Below are 20,261 nucleotides of genomic sequence, written 5' to 3' on the forward strand. Positions count from 1 at the left end.
ACTTTTCCCGCTGATCTTTGTTGATAGCGCTATTAACTTCAAGGCAGCAATACAACACTTTTTCAGTTCTTCATGATATCTTTCAAAAAAAGCCTCGGTAGAAAGGATTTTCCACGCATACTGAGCAGCTCATGTTATAGACGGAAACATGCTACATGGGAGACCAATCCGATCTCCTCTCTCGGCCCGTCCAGCCCATACATTATCTCAACCAATCATGGCTAGTGGGAAGGTTCCTGTATTTTTCTGTGGCTAAACCGACTAGGCTCTTAATTTAACAATTGTATTGGTATTTACAGATGGCATACAAGTTTGTTATTGAGGCACAAGAAAGTTCACATGTTCCAGAAGCATTTCTGACAAAAAACACATTTTGATATATATATATTTTTTATTCAAATGCCTCTCCTGTGAAGTAGTGATGTCCGACATACTCCTAGCTTCGTGAAACGGGTTGCAAATGCTTTACTGTCTATATGTTGAAAGTGTGTGGGGGACGATGAGAAACAAAATGGTGCAGTTTGAGGCCATGTGGCAGAGAGTGATGCGGGCGGTGGAGATGGGGGTGTGAGCAGGTGGGTCTTGGCAGGGGTGATGTTGTGGATGTTTGTAAGCGTCTGTATGTTGTTGTTTGTATGTGTATGTTTTGTATTGTTTAAAAATATATAAAAAATCATTAAAAAATGAAATTGTATCTGCTTGCAAACGTGTTCAAAGGATCCACATGGTTCTCTCCAAGAGGAAACCCACACCTCCACTGAAACAAGGTTCAAAGAGGCAGAAAGCGTTGAATGCTTGACAGATGGAATTGATTAGGTTTTGTTGATGTGTGTTTGTGCATGTGTAGATAGTTGCCTTTGCGTGTGTTTGTGTGAGATCTAAATGGAAGTTTATATCTGATATACGTGTTATTGTAAGAGAACTACAAAATCTTGTCCTTGTACTGGGACGTATAGACTACAGCGATGCATCGTTTGAGGCATATTTATGTCTCTGTCGTATTGTATGTTTCTTTGTGTGTGTGCTTGCATGGATGCGTGTGTCGTGCGCATGCATTTGTGTGTGCATACATGTGTGTGTTCTTGCATGTAAGTATGTGTGTGCTTATGTGTGCATGTGTATGTACTGTATGTGCGTGTTTACAATATGTGTCTGTCTGATAGCATGTTGACATGCTCTCTCCCCAGACCATGTTCTATATAAGCAATAAGCCCCGAGTGGTTGTGGTATTTGGCCAATATACCACGGTACGGGCTGTTCTTACGCACAACGCAATGTGGAGTGCCTGGATACAGCCCTTAGCCGTGGTATATTGGCCATATACCACAAACCCCCAAGGTGCCTTATTACTATTATAAACTGGTTACCAACATAATTAGAGCAGTACAAATAAATGTGTTGTCATACCCGTTGTATACGGTCTGATATACCACAGATTTCGGACAATCAGCATTCAGGGCCCGAACCATCCAGTTTATAATACTAATAGAAGCATACATGTGCATGTGTTGGTCTTTTCTCCCAGGTCCTGTGTGATCTCACTTCAGAGTGGTTGTAGCCTCCAACTTCCAACACGTCTCTGTGGCTGCTATACAGTACTAACCCATTAAAGACTTGTGGTCGGTGGCCGTCTTAGACCGTACTGTGGTTGCTGGGTATCCCAGACCAAGCCCATACTCAAGCACTTGTACAGTCATCCCAGGCATGTGTACTCCGCCTCTCATCTAACTCACATACAACTCTAGACATTTCACTCACAGTTGTATTTGTACCACTGAAAATTGGCCTATAAATGTCAATGCATACGAGGAAATAAAGCTGTTATACAATGTACCGTATGTTATATTCTCTCTTCTCTCTCTGCATTTCTGCATCACTGTTTCTCAGGCTAGCTCCATCATGTCTGATTCCTCTCTCTGTATACATATGGCCACCATCTGGTCTGGCAGGGGGATGTCAGAGCCCAGAGTGAGCCAGCTCCCTCAAAAGACTATGTGCAGTATCAGGGTTAACCCCTTACAGGCACACCTGGTACAGTACATGGTGCAGTACACTCTGCAAAGAAAGAAAGGTACAATAGGAAAGACTCTCTCTCTCTTTTTCCTTATCTCTTTTCTCTATCTTTCTCTCTACCATATTCTTGTTTTTACATACAGACATTTCTTTTTCTCTTTTCTTATTTGATACAAGTCACATGCCTCTGGTCTAAGTTGTATTATTCATCTCTAAATCCCCTAGAACAGTGAATACAGTACACAGAGGACAGAGTGACTTAGCAGACAGACGGACTGCTATATTTCAGTGTCGTCCCTGCTCTGTGAGAAACCCAGGGAAACTAGTCCCATGGAGCTGCAGAGTTTTCTGGGGAAGAACCAGGCTCTAGTGCGTCCCTCGAAAATAGATTTAAGTGCAGGGTAAAGCCACATCGAGGTCACAACTCCTACAGTCAAGCCTGGGGAAGTCAGAGAGGCAGAGCCTGCCTCTCCAAGCAGGGCTGGTCCTGCATGCTAGGCATTCAGCCCTACAGACAGGGGGTGGCAGAGATAGACAGTCTATAGTAACCCTGCTTTGTTCCCTCTTTTCTCCCTACATAGCTCCTCTAATAGGCCTAAATAGTAGCTCAGATGGATTTGTGTGCTCATATGTCAACATTTATAAGTAAAGCAGTTATTTGATAATCAATGTTTCAACAGCAAAGTAAACAGTAATTGTTTTTTTTACATGTAAAATAACTGTAACTACTATGTTCTCCCTGTGGCAGTAGAATGGAGTCAGTGTTCCAAACCATTGCTTTTAATGTCCCAGGTCTTTTCTTTGAGGCTGTATGACACTGTCCACTTTAGAACGACCCTATTATTGAGTACTAAGCATTCATTATAGAGAGAGATCTGAATGGGGGGCTCCTCCTGTATACAACCAATTAGTCATCATTCAGTGATGAGTGGCTTGCCTGGAGGATCTCTCTCTCTCGCTCTCTCTCTCCTTCTCTCTCTCCTTCTCTCTTTTTCTATCTCTCTCTCTCTCTCTCTCTCTCTCTCTCTCTCTCTCTCTCTCTCTTTCTCTCTTTCTCTCATTCTCTCTTTCTCTCTTGCATTTAAACCTCATGACTGAATAGCACTAGCTGTCACTTAGCCCAGGTAGTTAAATAGATTCAAAGTCTGAAATGTATTATTCAAAAGACACAATGGCTACTGGATCCCACCACTGCCACCATATGTCAGACAGGCCTCTGTCATTGCAAAAACATTTATTCTGTCACATGCATTTTTGATAACAACAACATCAGAAAATAATTTCATCATCTAAATTAATAATCTAATCTCTGGTGGCTGAATATTGCCAGGTTTGAACCACAGCACAGTGACAGGGACATAATCAGGAGAGGAGTCCAGGCTTGGCTTTTTTGTCACGCACAGAGAGAGTGGTTACTGTACTTTGGTTGTGGCTGGAGTGTGTGTAAGAATGTCTTGCTCCCAGACAAGCTAAACACCTTCTTCACCCGCTTTGAGGATAACACAGTGCCATCGACGCGGCACCCTCCCAAGAACTGTGGGCTCTCGTTCTCGTTGGCCGACGTGAGTAAGAAATTTAAGCGTGTTAACCCTCGCAAGGCTGATGGCCCACATGTCATCTCTAGCCGAGTCCTCAGAGCATGCACAGAGCAGCTGACTGGAGTGTTTATGGACATATTCAATCTCTCCCTATCCCAGTCTGCTTTCCCCACATGCTTCAAGATGGCCACCATTGTTCATGTACCCAAGAAAGAAAAGGTAACCTAACTAAATTACTATCGCCCCGTAGCACTCACTTCTGTCATCATGAAGTGCTTTGAGAGGCTAGTTAAGGACCATATCACCTTTATCTTACCTGACACCCTAGACCCACTTAAATTTGCTTACCGGCCCAATGGATCAACAGACGATACAATCGCCATTGCGCTGCACACTGCCCTATCCCACCTGGACATGAGGAATACCTGTGTAAGAATGCTGTTCATTGACTACAGCTTGACTACAGCTCAACACCATAGTACCCTTCAAGCTCATCATCAAGCTCGGGGCCCTGGGTCTGAACCCCGCCCTGTGCAACTGGGTCCTGGACTTCCTGACAGGTCGCCCCCAGGTGCCAGGTGGTGAAGGTGGGAAACAACACCTCCACTTCACTGATCCTCAACACTGGGGCCCCACAAGGGTGCGTACTTAGCCCCCTCCTGTACTCCCTGTTCACCCATGACTGCGTGGCCACGCACACCGCCAATTCAATCATCAAGTTTGCAGATGACACAAACATAGCAGGCCTGATTACCAACAATGACGAGACAGCCTACAGGGAGGAGGTGAGGGCCGTGGCGGAGTGGTGCCAGGAAAATAACCTCTCCCTCAATGTCAACAAAACGAAGGAGCTGATTGTGGACAGTGGGGTGAAGAAGGCGCAACAGCGCCCCTTCAACCTCAGGAGGCTGAAGAAATTTGGCTAGGCCCCTAAGACCCTCACAAACTTTTACAGATGCACCATTGAGAGCATCCTGTCGGGCTGTATCACAGCTTGGTGCGGCAACTGCACCGCCCGCAACTGCCCAACGCATCACCGGGGGCACACTGCCTGCCCTCCAGGACACCTACAGTACCCGATGTCACAGGAAGGCCAAAAAGATCATCAAGGACAACAACCACCTGAACCACTGCCTATTCACCCCGCTACCATCCAGAGGGTGAGGTCAGTACAGGTGCATTAAGCTGGGACCGAGAGACTGAAAAACAGCTTCTATCTCAAGGCCTTCAGACTGTTAAATAGCAATCACTAGCCGGCTACCACCCGGTTACTCAACCCTGCCCTATATACATAGACATGGAATCACTGGTCACTTTAATAATGGAACACTAGTCACTTTATTAATGTTTACATACTGCTTTACTCATCTCATTTGTATATACTGTATTCTATTCTACTGTATTTTAGTCAATGCCACTCCGACATTGCTCGTCCTAATATTTATATATTTCTTCATACCATTATTTTACTTTTAGATTTGTGTATTGTTGTGAATTGTTAGATACTACTGCACTGTTGGTGCTAGGAATACAAGCATTTCACTACACCCGAAATAACATCTGCTAAATATGTGTATGTGACCAATAAAATGTGATTTGATTTGAACTCAAGCAGTTCTTCCCTGAGGGCAGTGGCTTCACTGGCTTGCATTAGAACACAGTGAGTCACCTTGCCCCAGCCAAGCCTGTGAGCAGCCTGCACTTCACTGTCAGCTGGTCTTGCACCATCACTGCATGATTCTGCACCCTGCGTCACAGTAAGGTCAAGGACTGGGAAAGTTAAAGCCAAAAGCTAAAGTGCAAACTTGCAAGGTGTTTTTCAAGCACATACTCTCATTTATAAATCAATTAATACATTTTGAGGACATTGGCAAAATTACAGGCTCGAAAACTGTGAGTGAACCCATTTTTTTCTTCAGGGTCTTGATACGGGTCTTTACTTTGGCCAAGTTTCATAGTAAACAACTCTCTGGCACCCCTTGGAAATCCTGACTTTTCAGTGATCTTCCACGTAAAGCCTGTCCAGCTCCAACAGAACTGTGTTGGTCTGACTGAAGGATGGCCAAGGGATGGAGAGATGACCGGGGGAGCCAAGAGAGAACAGGAAGGAGTCTTACCTCGCCCATCAGTATGAGCCTCTTCTCTCCATCCTCCTTCTCTTCTTCCCTCCTGTCTCAGGTCACACACAGGACTGGCACCCATGGACTAAGTGGATGTTCAGGTCATGGCCTGCATGTTGAGGGCCTCTGTGGCAACTGGCAAGAGGGTGCCTCTGCTGCCAGCCAGCCCAGCCTACCTTATGGGAAATCAAGGTGACACTTCAGTGTTTTTGTAACTCATAGCATCCCCCTCATAGAGTCCTCCTGATGTCGCCTTTTCTATCTTTGACTATGGCATGATGCTCGATATTTACCTCCAGAATAATGTGGCTGTTATAACGTTCCCCACAAAAATGATGGGTGTTTTGCTAAATCACTGCACATCAAAGGTTGAGGAACACATTTAGCTAGCTGTATAATGGTGTGAAAGTGGTGGCAGGGGAGGGGAGAGATGCCAGGACAGCTCCCCGCTGCTTTAAGTGCTTAAAGCTGGATTTCCTGTAGCGTTGCTCTGTGAGCTGGCAAGATAATAAAGAAGGTGTTTCAGAGAAATCCATATTGTGCCTATGTGCTTGCTGAATATGTGTATGTGACCAAGAAAATGTAATTTGATTTGATTGAGGTAGCCTGGTCTGTGGTCCCGGATCTGCTGTCTTGCCAACACCTACAGTCATTGTCATGTATTGCACAAACAGATCTGGGACTAGGCTACCTACCTGTAAAAGTCTTCCACCAAGGCATTGGTTGATACTGTACGTTAGGTTTGGCTGGTGCTGTATCAGACATCTGACCCTATCCTACTGAAGCAGATGGTTGGGTCTCATGTCCTTTGTTAGAGGGACATGTGTTTGTACGTGGTCCCCCGTAGTGTACCTAACTGAGGTGTATAATGGGAGGGGTGATGAACACTGAGCAGTGCGCTGTGGCTCTACACCACACAACACCTGTTATCCCTGCGTCACGGCAACCAGTCACCCCCCACTGGCTCTCCGTCTCCATGGTGACTGACTTTCATTACTGTCAATAGTCTGACCATCGTCACCCTGGAGGAGAAAAAAATAGAAAAATATGTTTGGAATCAGAAATTAGCTGAGGTCTCTATTCTATGTGTAACAAATTAGTCTAGTCATGTGTAATTGGTCAGAGGAGGATTACTAAATTCCCTTGAAGCCATTTTTTTCCTTAGAGACTGATGAATAGTGTAAACTGCAAGGCCAGGCAGCAAGTCAATTAAATTAGCTGCATATTGAGGAGGAAGTGTTCAAACCAAAGCTACTTTCCCTTTTCCCTAGGGAGTATAGGGCCATTGGTTATAGCCATTTTGTAATTTGACACACCGCAGGCGTGAGTCGTGGGAAGCGGCAGCAGCACTGCGCTGCTGTGGAAGAATAGGAAATGGGAAGGAAAGCAATCTGCCTCGTCATCCCCTGAGCAGGAGAGAATGACTAATGTAATTTGTGGCTGCAGCTATGATGAAACTGCCTCCATGATATTAGTTTAGGTAGAACACTCCATCTGAGCCAAACTGAAGAGGGATAGGTACAGCATACAAATATGAGCACATACCCTCATTTCTGCAGAGCTAAATAGCCATATTTGAAATGAGGAACTAGAATTTAACATGGCCACCTGATGGTTTAAATCTGAATAAAATAACACAATAAGTAGGTGTGGAATCATGTGATAATAAAGTAAGGTGTCTCACTGCCAAGGGAGATGGCAGTCGAATTGAATATACATAATGGATCGACAAAAACAAGAAAGGCTAGATTATTCAACTGTTTAGCAACAGTGGACTACAGCTATTTAGCTCACAACAAGCATCTCGTATTGAAACGTGAGTACGGAGACAGGCAGGTAACTATCAGCAGCAGTCTACCCCCTTCCTAAAACAGACTGGCATAAATACCAGTTGGTAACACTGCTACCTGGCTTGGGTCCTACCCAACTCACTTGTATTTATGAGTTGTATTTACCTCTAAAATACATCAAAGTAGCATGGCATTCATAAATTAATCAGCATTTAACCAACAGCCATACAATTCATTAACTAAAAATAATACAGAGCTCTTACATGTATATAATAGCAGATGTTTGGGCATACAGTGGGGCAAAAAAGTATTTAGTCAGCCACCAATTGTGCAAGTTCTCCCACTTAAAAAGATGAGAGAGGCCTGTAATTTTCACCATAGGTACACTTCAACTATGACAGACAAAATTAGAAAAAAAATTCCAGGAAATCACATTGTAGGATTTTTAATGAATTTATTTGCAAATTATGGTGGAAAATAAGTATTTGGTCAATAACAAAAGTTTCTCAATACTTTGTTATATACCCTTTGTTGGCAATGACAGAGGTCAAACGTTTTCTGTAAGTCTTCACAAGGTTTTCACACACTGTTGCTGGTATTTTGGCCCATTCCTCCATGCAGATCTCCTCTAGAGCAGTGATGTTTTGTGGCTGTTGCTGGGCAACACGGACTTTCAACTCCCTCCAAAGATTTTCTATGGGGTTGAGATCTGGAGACTGGCTAGGCCACTCCAGGACCTTGAAATGCTTCTTACGAAGCCACTCCTTCGTTGCCCGGGCGGTGTGTTTGGGATCATTGTCATGCTGAAAGACCCAGCCACGTTTCATCTTCAATGCCCTTGCTGATGGAAGGAGGTTTTCACTCAAAATCTCACGATACATGGCCCCATTCATTCTTTCCTTTACACGGATCAGTCGTCCTGGTCCCTTTGCAGAAAAACAGCCCCAAAGCATGATGTTTCCACCCCCATGCTTCACAGTAGGTATGGTGTTCTTTGGATGCAACTCAGCATTCTTTGTCCTCCAAACACGATGAGTTGAGTTTTTACCAAAAAGTTATATTTTGGCTTCATCTGACCATATGACATTCTCCCAATCTTCTTCTGGATCATCCAAATGCTCTCTAGCAAACTTCAGACGGGCCTGGACATGTACTGGCTTAAGCAGGGGGACACGTCTGGCACTGCAGGATTTGAGTCCCTGGCGGCGTAGTGTGTTACTGATGGTAGACTTTGTTACTTTGGTCCCAGCTCTCTGCAGGTCATTCACTAGGTCCCCCCGTGTGGTTCTGGGATTTTTGCTCACCGTTCTTGTGATCATTTTGACCCCACGGGGTGAGATCTTGCGTGGAGCCCCAGATCGAGGGAGATTATCAGTGGTCTTGTATGTCTTCCATTTCCTAATAATTGCTCCCACAGTTGATTTCTTCAAACCAAGCTGCTTACCTATTGCAGATTCAGTCTTCCCAGCCTGGTGCAGGTCTACAATTTTGTTTCTGGTGTCCCTTGACAGCTCTTTGGTCTTGGCAATAGTGGAGTTTGGAGTGTGACTGTTTGAGGTTGTGGACAGGTGTCTTTTATACTGATAACAAGTTCAAACAGGTGCCATTAATACAGGTAACGAGTGGAGGACAGAGGAGCCTCTTAAAGAAGAAGTTACTGATCTGTGAGAGCCAGAAATCTTGCTTGTTTGTAGGTGACCAAATACTTATTTTCCACCATAATTTGCAAATTAATTAATTAAAAATCCTACAATGTGATTTTCTGGATTTTTTTTTCTCATTTTGTCTGTCATTGTTGAAGTGTACCTATGATGAAAATTACAGGCCTCTCTCATCTTTTTAAGTGGGAGAACTTGCACAATTGGTGGCTGACTAAATACTTTTTTGCCCCACTAATACATTCAGCAACAGGTAGAGTTTAATCAATGTCACGAAAACACTGGAAAGGCGGCACTAATCATATATATATCATCACAAATCATATATATATATATATATATATTCGTTTTTTCCTCTAAGCAATAATACTCTATGAAACACAGGCAGTCCAAGGGGACATTTCTGAAATTGAGGGGATGAAGTATCCTCTCCCTGTTCCAATGCCTCAACTTGTAAACAGCAAACGATTACACCCTAGTTCAGCGACAAAGACTGCCAGGCGTTGTTCCTCACACACAGTGATTGCTTGTGTAGACAGAAACACAATACAGTATACTCCTCAATGTCCCCTCTACGAAGATGGCTGACAATGAGCTTTAGGGACAAACCATTCACCTGTTGCAGTGCAATACAAACCAACATATCTAATGAACATAAAGCTTTCCTGCAATGGAAAAGTCACTTCTCCTTACTTAAAAAGAACCAACTCATGCTGTATTATGATTATTGTAACTTTTCACTTATTTGACCTTTTGTTATCCAGTGAGTCTGGGTCCATCGTGAGTCTGACTACTGTGTTTACACATTGGTTTGTTCTTAACCACCTGTCTCTTTTCTCTCCTCTTCCTCCCTCTCAACCTCCTTTCTCTCTATCTCCCCCCTCTGCCACTTTCCCTACTGCAGGTGTGCTCAGCCTACCAGAGAGCCTGACTCTGCATCGGGACCAGCAGCGGTCAGGGAAAAGTGGGGAGGGCCACTCCTACAGTCAGTCGGAGCTGCGCTCCATAGAGCAGTGCCTGCTAGCCACACGGGTGGGCAGCATCTCAGAACTCAGTGAGTATACTTAGACAGACATACAGTATATATTGTACACTGACACACATATTGGGTTTTTACAATGCCTTTGTACATTGTGTGTGTGTGTGTGTGTGCGTGCGTGCGTGCGTGCGTGCGTGCGTGCGTGCGTGCGTGCGTGCGTGCGTTAGAGTAAGCCCACTCAGGTCTCTTTTTTACCCCAACAGAGTAATTTCTCCTGAAGCATCCATATGATTTGCCTTCTAAGATGAACATGTACCCCAGAAGTCCAGATAACGAGGTCAATGGCAGAGAATTCCAAATCTATCCATTATTCAAACAATTTAAGTACCGTAGGCATTTGAATGGTCAATACATTTCTAGGAATAGATTTACATATGCTTTAAGGATTAGGATGGCAGAGAGGTATTCTATTTCACCTACAGCCTTTCAGGGAGTTCAAGGATCACTATGAGACATCTGTCTTCTTTCCCCATGTTGTCATCTGTTGAAAGTGGAACAACTACTGCAACTGTTCCCCAGATCCTTGCAAGAAACCTGGTAAATTAATATACAGTGCATTCGGAAAGTATTCAGACCCCTTGACTTTTTCCACATTTTGTTACATTACAGCCTTATTCTAAAATGGATTAAATTGTTTTTCCCCCTCATCAATCTACATACAATGCCCCATAATGACAAAGCAAAAGCATTTTTTTTTTGCAAATGTATTTAAAAAAAACTGAAATATCACATATACATAAGTATTCAGACCCTATACTCACTAATATGTTGAAGCACCTTTGGCAGTGATTACAGCCTCAAGTCTTCTTGGGTATGACGCTACAAGCTTGGCACACCTGTATTTGGGGAGTTTCTCCCATTCTCTGCAGATCCTCTCAAGCTCTGTCAGGTTGGATGGGGAGCGTCAGTGCACAGCTATTTTCAGGTTTCTCCAGAGATGTTCCATCGGGTTCAAGTCTGGGCTTTGGCTGGGCCACTCAAAGACCTTCAGAGACTTGTCCCGAAGCCACTCCTGCGTTGTCTTGGCTGTGTGCTAAGGGTCGTTGTTTTCATCAAGGATCTCTTTGTACTTTGCTCCGTTTTTCTGACTAGTCTCCCAGTCCCCGCCGCTGAAAAACATCCCCACAGCATGATGCTGCCACCACTATGCTTCACCGTAGGTATCGTGCCAGGTTTCCTTCAGACGTGACGCTTGGCATACAGAAAATCTTGTTTCTCATGGTCGGAGAGTCCTTTAGGTGCCTTTTGGCAAACTCCAAGCGGGCTGTCATGTGCCTTTTACCGAGGAGTGGCTTCCGTCTGGCCACTCTACCATAAAGGCCTGATTGGTAGAGTGCTGGAGAGATGGTTGTCCTTCTGGAAGGTTCTCCCCTCTCCACAGAGGAACTCTGGAGCTCTGTCAGACTGACCATCGGGTTCTTGGTCACCTCCCTCCCTCCCCCGATTTCTCAGTTTGGGCAGGCGGCCAGCTCTAGGATGAGTCTTGGTGGTTCCAAACTCCTTCCATTTAAGAATGGTAGGAGGCCACTGTGTTCTTGGAGACCTTCAATGCTGCAGAAATGTTTTGATACCCTTCCCCAGATCTGTGCCTCGACACAATTCTGTCTCTGAGCTCTACGGACGATTCCTTCGACCTCATGGCTTGGTTTTTGCTTTGACATGCACTGTCAACTGTGGGACCTTATGTAGACAGGTGTGTACCTTTCCAAATCATGTCCAATCAACTGAATTTATTACAGGTGTACTCCAATCAAGTTGTAGAAACATCTCAAGGATGATCAATGGAAACAGGATGAACCTGAGCTCAATTTTGAGTCTCATAGCAAAGGGTCTGAATACTTACGTAAATAAGGTATTTCTGTTTTTTATTTATAATACATTTGCAAACATGTCTGAAAACCTGTTTTTGCTTTGTCATTACGGGGTATTGTTTGTAGATTGATGATAAAAAAAAAAAAGTAAATTCATTTTAGCATAAGACTGTAACGTAACAAAATGTGGAAAAGGGGAAGGGGTCTAAATACTTTCAGAATGCACTGTACATGTATGTTTTTGTGAAAACCTCTTCCACTTGAGAATATGTTGAGCTCTTGTATAATGCTCTTAGGGCCATACACAGTACTGTATCTCTTCCAATGGCATTTCGATAAACTGTAGTCCGTTAAGGCCATTTTTTGGTGAGTGAGTGTGCCCTTCATTTGAAGAGACACCCAGTTCAGTCTGGGAGTGTGGTTGAGTTTGTGTCCTCAGCTCATTTCAGCTGACTAACCAAGAAACGACCTGTGATGTCCAGAAGTGCTGAAACCTCTAGTCTAGTCAGTGTAGATACACAGAGCAATGTCATTCTAAGAACACATGTAGCAACACAGAAAGGCTTTAAAGATGTCTCTTTCAGACGTGAGGTCTCTAATGCTGTCTCTTTCAGACGTGAGGTCTCTAATGCTGTCTCTTTCAGACGTGAGGTCTCTAATGCTGTCTCTTTCAGACGTGAGGTCTCTAATGCTGTCTCATTCAGATGTGAGGTCTCTGATGCTGTCTCTTTCAGACGTGAGGTCTTTCCTGATGTCTCATTCAGACGTGAGGTCTCTAATGCTGTCTCATTCAGATGTGAGGTCTCTGATGCTGTGTCTTTCAGACGTGAGGTCTTTCCTGAAGTCTCATTCAGACGTGAGGTCTCTAATGCTGTCTCTTTCAGACGTGAGGTCTTCTAATGCTGTCTCTTTCAGACGTGAGGTCTCTAATGCTGTCTCTTTCAGACGTGAGGTCTCTAATGCTGTCTCTTTCAGACGTGAGGTCTCTAATGCTGTCTCATTCAGACGTGAGGTCTCTAATGCTGTCTCATTCAGACGTGAGGTCTTTCCTGATGTCTCATTCAGACGTGAGGTCTCTAATGCTGTCTCATTCAGACGTGAGGTCTCTAATGCTGTCTCTTTCAGACGTGAGGTCTCTAATGCTGTCTCATTCAGACGTGAGGTCTCTAATGCTGTCTCATTCAGACGTGAGGTCTCTAATGCTGTCTCTTTCAGACGTGAGGTCTCTAATGCTGTCTCATTCAGACGTGAGGTCTTTCCTGATGTCTCATTCAGACGTGAGGTCTCTAATGCTGTCTCTGTCAGACGTGAGGTCTCTAATGCTGTCTCATTCAGATGTGAGGTCTCTAATGCTGTCTCTTTCAGGCGTGAGGTCTCTGATGCTGTCTCTTTCAGATGTGAGGTCTCTAATGCTGTCTCTTTCAGACGTGAGGTCTCTAATGCTGTCTCATTCAGACGTGAGGTCTTTCCTGATGTCTCATTCAGACGTGAGGTCTCTAATGCTGTCTCTGTCAGACGTGAGGTCTCTAATGCTGTCTCATTCAGACGTGAGGTCTCTAATGCTGTCTCATTCAGATGTGAGGTCTCTAATGCTGTCTCTTTCAGGCGTGAGGTCTCTGATGCTGTCTCTTTCAGATGTGAGGTCTCTAATGCTGTCTCTTTCAGACGTAAGGTCTCTAATGCTGTCTCTTTCAGACGTGAGGTCTCTAATGCTGTCTCATTCAGACGTGGGGTCTCTAATGCTGTCTCTTTCAGATGTGAGGTCTCTAATGCTGTCTCTTTCAGACGTGAGGTCTCTAATGCTGTCTCTTTCAGGCGTGAGGTCTCTGATGCTGTCTCTTTCAGATGTGAGGTCTCTAATGCTGTCTCTTTCAGATGTGAGGTCTCTAATGCTGTCTCTTTCAGATGTTATGTCGATATTTGGCCAATGTTATTGCATCTGACACGATGAGCGACCCAAAGCACCCTGTGTGTCCAGCGTCAACACTTATCGTCAGAATAAACACTGATCCAATTCTAATCTGGATCAAAATGGAGTCCCAGGCATACAGAGCGCTAAGTTACATCATCAGCGCTCTGTACATGGAATATTTATGGGGTCACTCTGGGACTCATTCAACTGTGTTGACACTGCAAATACAGTGACACAGCTGTAGCGGCCAAGGATACCTCTCGATGCCTCTCGAGCTTATTTCCAAAGGTAATATCAACGCAGGAAGTTTATCTTGTAAATAGATCGGATGACGTGAAAGCATATGTGCAAAGTTCAAACTGCAGAATGAATTATGGAGAAAAGCAGAAACGTCAACAATGGACGAGCTATCAGACTGTCATGGCGGGAGAGGGAGAGGATAAAGACAGATGATAAAAAATCTGGCAAAGTTAAATTTAGAGATTTGCATATTCTAGGTATAGTGTTTTTCCAATGGCATTTAGATGTCCATTTTAGAGTTATCGATTTTTCTGCCCTGTTAGTTGTGTCATTTATTTTGTGTTAAATGCCATATAGGCATATTTGAAACGGCAGTCTGTCAAAGTCCTCACAAAACGAGCTGTCATCTCTGACATGTTTCAACAATACCTCAGAGAATCATCATCAGTCAGTCAGAGATTAAATTAGGTAAAATCTTCCTCTGAAGTAGAGAGAAATTGATCATGTAATTATGTACATTTAACAACAATGGCCTCATCCTATTCTTGGAAATGTCAATAGCAGACAGCTGAGGATATCATATACTCAGCACAGGTTATTTTCATATGGAAATCTGTAGAAGCAACCACTAGGGGAAAAGTACCTCAGGAAATAATGTCAAAATGATGACCTCCGTGATTGCTTTCTACACCACCAGAAAAACTGTTTTATGTTCATATAATGTGGGGTCCTTATTGGAGCCCATTGTCTGATGTTTAGGAACAAATGAGGTGGTTAGTTGATTTTGAACCAGAATCAATTTGGATCAGGACTCAAATCTGAACACAGATCTTATCATCTCCACAGATCTCCCTGTATCATAAAACACACACGCACACGCACACGCACGCACACGCACACGCACGCACACACACACACACACACACACACACACACACACACACACACACACACACACACACACACACACACACACACACACACACACACACACCACACACCACACACCACACACGCACACACATTTTACATTTATTTATTGATAATAAACATAGGCAATACATTTTTTAAACAGTTTAACCTGCTATGTTCCTATGCTTCTGTCAGCCTTGGAGAGAAACGTCCTGGACCTACACAGGCCACTCATAATTAAACACTATCATGGCTGATTGGCAGCATATCAAAGTCCAAATAGCTCTGACTTCACCTGCACAATTCTGTGCACTACACTACACATTCTCCAACTGCAACGACCAAATATGATAAGAAGTTGTGTACAAAACATTTCTAATACCGCTTCTACTTTCTGTCTACTGGTAAATGTTGGGTCATGGCTCCTGTGAGATGTACTCAGCTTCTACCCCATTAAACAGTCATTACACATCACGCTCTAATGAACGCTTGGCTGTTATGTGTGCACTGAATAGCTGGTAACTCACCCCCAAGGTGTCAACACTTCTAAATTCCCCTTGTAAATATAAACGGTGTGATTGTACTCCTGAGAAACAGAACTAGACGAGAACCCAGCTCATTGCAACAGTGAACAGGTTTTAGGAGATTACCTTTTGATAACCATGTAGATCCTGTAGACAAAGCGGATGGTGCCCTGCTGAACACTTTAAAAAGGCATTATAGTTAAGATGCATACCCAAAGACTAGAGCTATGATACCAGTCTGTCTCCTACTTCCCTGCTCACTGTTGCTGGAAAGAATGAGCTAGGTGGGATGAAATTAGCAGTAGCTTGAATCCCATTGATAAACTAATGGCATTGTAGACTAGCTCTTAAATGGCTCTCCTTCTTCCTCGCCACCATTATGAGCTATATTGTCACGTTCTGACCTTAGTTCCTTTTTTATGTCTTTATTTTGGTTTGGTCAGGGCGTGAGTTGGGGTGGGCATTCTATGTTGTTTTTCTATGTTTGTATTTCTGTGTTTGGCCTGGTATGGTTCTCAATTAGAGGCAGCTGTCGATCGTTGTCTCTGATTGAGAATCATACTTAGGTAGCCTGTTTTCCCACTATGGGTTGTGGGTAGTTGTTTTCTGTGTCTGTGTTTTACCATACAGAACTGTTTCAGTCTCGGTCATTCTCATTTTGTTTTGTAATTCAGTGTTCAGTTAGTTTTCATTAAAATGGACACTTACCACGCTGCACATTGGTCCGATCTTTCATACTCGTCATCAGACGAGGACGAGTACCGTTACATATATGGCTAACACAAAGTACTGTCCAGTCCAGTATCCATGGTGACAGGACAGCTTTTATTAGAGGACATGACAGCTAGCCGTTTCCTATTCCTGCCTATTATATATCCATCTGTAACATATGTGGTTGTTTTCTGTACTTCAGAAGAAACTCATTGTCTTTGTGTAGAGAAAGGCACAGTTCTGTGGCCGAGAGTGTTGCTGTTGGCTTGTTGTGGTTAGTTATCTCACTCCTCAGCCCTACGGCTGCCTGCCTGCCTGCCTGCCTGCCTGCCTGCCTGCCTGCCTGCCTGCCTGCCTGCCTGCCTGCCTGCCTGCCTGCCTGCCTGCCTGCCTGCCTGCATGCCTGCCCGCCACCCAACTCCAGGAAATGTCACAGGCCAACATCAATAAGAGATGAGGACGGATGTTAGACCATCACGCTGAGCTGCCTGCCTCAGTCCCCCCTCCCCCTCATTCCACTGCTTAATTAGGGCACTATTACACTGTCATCACACTGTATTGTACTCCCTTTGGTACAATTAGTGTAGGGGGGGTGTAGTGTGTGGGTGTGCAGTGTGTGTGCGTGCGGTTGTGCTGCTAGCATGTCAAGGCTATAGGGTCTCAATTATACATTTGAATTGCCAGTGTGTGGTGGTTGTTGTTTGTTTTCATCAGATCCACTAGCCCACTCTGTTCTTTGCATTGCATCATACTGTTCCATACAATGCTGCACTGTTTCTCTTATCAGTCGAGCACTGACATCTCCCAGGTCTGCTGTCTGAAAGATAGACTGTTGATTCCAAGCATCCAATTCCCCCCTTTTAGTCATGCTTCCACATGTGCCCTTCTCTCATTGTCAAGGCAAAAACAAAATCTTGACAACAGGCAAGCCACACAATTATGATGCTAAACAAACCATTTGTCTCTTTGAATGACTGTCCCCATAGACTCATCCCTTTATTGGTACGACTGCTTGCTGTTGCGTTTCCACTGAATGAGTTTGGTGAGAAATAGATCCCTCTTAAATACCACTGTTTAGTCTTTAATTGAATGCAATGTGTTGTGATTGTGAAACAGACCCCTACAGTATGTGTGAATGTGAAACCAATGGAACGTGCCATTACACTATAACTCTATTACTTGACTGACAGATTAGCACCATGTCAACCTATATCAGGACGATATATATGTGTGTTTATTTGGATCCCCATCAGCAGCTACTCTTCCTGGGGTCCACAAAAAACAAAAACATGACAAGTAACAAAACACTGATACACTGATAGACAAGGACAGTCACACAAATTTAACGTACAACGATATACAAACAATACAACAACAAAAAATGATGTGTTAGATGCATAATAATGTTATATAAACAATGTGTTTTTCTGTTGTATGCACATTAACAAAAGTGTCCGGACTGATAGGGCCCAGGACTCTCAGAATGTCATGCTATGATAGAGACGCAGAACAATCTGCAGTATGTTTCTAATGTATAGTAATGGTGTCATATCGACAAGATGTGCTTTTCTGCTCTATATAGTAGAAATAGGGTGAGTACTGGTACTCGTTGTGTCTATGAGATAGCATAAATAGTGCAGCCTTTTGAAAAACCCTCATGTACAGTTTTACTGTGTCTCAGTGGGATTCTAGTTGGGCCCAGCTGTCTCGTTGTCTGGCTTCCAGGTCTGCAAGGCATTTGAAGGCAATATGTCCTGTCCCTTTCAGCTCAGTAAAAATGTTGTGGAAAACAGTTTTTGCCATGCCATTTGAAGCATCTGGAGAATATTCACATTTTATGAGGAAATCCTTTTAAGCAGAGAGTTTTAGTGAAACCGCATGACCTAAAAGTACTGGAGGATTATGGAGAGCATGAGGAAATAGCAAGGAGAATATTATGTTCCTAAATATTCATATTTCATAAAAAACAGTTGTGGCTATGCTTTTACTCGACGGAAGCTCCTTTAGAGAGGATGGTGATGAACCCCTGTCTGTCTGTCTGTCTGTCTGTCTGTCTGTCTGTCTGTCTGTCTGTCTGTCTGTCTGTCTGTCTGTCTGTCTGTCTGTCTGTCTGTCTGTCTGTCTGTGTTTATGTCTCTTCACCATGGGGTCTAGATATTCTCTATATTATCTATCTCCCCTGACAGCGTGCATGTGTACACGTTTGTGTGCGTGTGTGTACGCATGCGTGTGAAAACAAGAGGACATTCCCTCCATTTCTCTATGACCTTCTTATTGTCCAGCTCCTGACTTTATTGTGGATGTGTGTGTAACCCCACCGCTCTTTTCATTGTGTTCTGCAGGTGACCTGGTCTCCCGGGCCATGCACCACCTCCAGCCGCTGCATGTGAAGAACCATAGCAACGGGACGCCCATCCACCAGAAGAGTAGCCCAGTACACTGGGAGCCTGAGGCGCTCTACACTCTCTGCTACTTCATGCACTGTCCCCAGGTGGAATGGGAGAACCCCAACGTAGAACCCTCTAAGGTTACCCTGCAGACAGAGAGGTAACACACACCTCAAATGAGACTGTTATATATATGGTAAATCTCTACATTGACGGTGTAGATAGACAGTTATGATTCACAGCTCAGGAGAATCTCTGTCCTGTACTGAACCTCCACATTCATCTCTTGATCAGATAGGTATTGACACAAATATCATGGTAGTACTTTAATTCTATGGTGAACCAAAGCCATTCTGAAGTACGCCAGACAAATCTGTATTCAGTTTTAACAGTGAACCTCCAAAGTCTCCCCCACATCCCTAAACCAGATGTTTTCCTGTCGAGGAATAATATTTCCATTGGTTCAATGGAAATGGAGTCAATTGACAGCTTGTTAAGGCATAGTAAGCCCTAACAATCACCTGTGTGGGAAAACAGCAGGAAATTACTTTTGAAACAGACTCATATCCACACATGCACAGTCAAAGTTGATGGCTTTGATTCAGTTGGTGTCACTAACATAGTCATTACAGTTCAATACAAGTTAGAGGCTGTATGGAGTCCATGTTTTAGAATGTATGGAGTCCATGTTTTAGAATGTATGAAGTCCATGTTTTAGAATGTATGAAGTCCATGTTTTAGTGTGTATGAAGTCCATGTTTTAGAATGTATGAAGTCCATGTTTTAGTGTGTATGAAGTCCATGTTTTAGTGTGTATGAAGTCCATGTTTTAGTGTGTATGAAGTCCATGTTTTAGTGTGTATGAAGTCCATGTTTTAGTGTGTATGAAGTCCATGTTTTAGTGTGTATGAAGTTCATGTTTTAGTGTGTATGAAGTCCATGTTTTAGTGTGTACGAAGTCCATGTTTTAGTGTGTATGAAGTCCATGTTTTAGTGTGTATGAAGTCCATGTTTTAGTGTGTATGAAGTCCATGTTTTAGAATGTATGAAGTCCATGTTTTAGTGTGTATTAAGTCCATGTTTTAGTGTGTATGAAGTCCATGTTTTAGTGTGTATGAAGTCCATGTTTTAGAATGTATGAAGTCCATGTTTTAGTGTGTATGAAGTCCATGTTTTAGAATGTATGAAGTCCATGTTTTAGAATGTATGAAGTCCATGTTTTAGTGTGTATGAAGTCCATGTTTTAGTGTGTATGAAGTCCATGTTTTAGAATGTATGAAGTCCATGTTTTAGTGTGTATGAAGTCCATGTTTTAGAATGTATGAAGTCCATGTTTTAGTGTGTATGAAGTCCATGTTTTAGTGTGTCGAAAATCGAAAACTTTTCTATCTCTTTTAGATTTTTAATTCGATTATACCTTCCGGTAACCTGCCTCACCCAACGTGATACGGAATCGCTATTATTTTTAACTTTGGAACACATTCAAGATCCTCCAGTAGCTAACCAGCTAATCAGCTACAAGCTATTTAGTCACTTTTACCTTCTGCACAGACACCAGCCCTGTTCTTAGCCTGGATATTACTCGCCAATCTACCAGCATCGGACT

The 20,261-nt window shown here is 43.5% G+C and overlaps 1 protein-coding gene across 1 annotated transcript in view; it reads left to right on the forward strand.

Moving 5' to 3' along the window:
* The window catches only part of LOC120065926 (ankyrin repeat and BTB/POZ domain-containing protein BTBD11-B-like), a 137,937-nt gene that overhangs the window by 79,007 nt on the left and 38,669 nt on the right, over positions 1–20,261 (forward strand). Inside the window, exons 2-3 of the mRNA XM_039016967.1 lie at positions 10,024–10,173; positions 18,611–18,815. Of these exons, the coding sequence (XP_038872895.1) occupies positions 10,024–10,173; positions 18,611–18,815 (355 nt within the window). The remainder of the gene's footprint in view (positions 1–10,023; positions 10,174–18,610; positions 18,816–20,261) is intronic.

This window comes from Salvelinus namaycush, chromosome 21, assembly GCF_016432855.1.
Source record: "Salvelinus namaycush isolate Seneca chromosome 21, SaNama_1.0, whole genome shotgun sequence".
Lineage (NCBI taxonomy): Eukaryota > Metazoa > Chordata > Actinopteri > Salmoniformes > Salmonidae > Salvelinus > Salvelinus namaycush.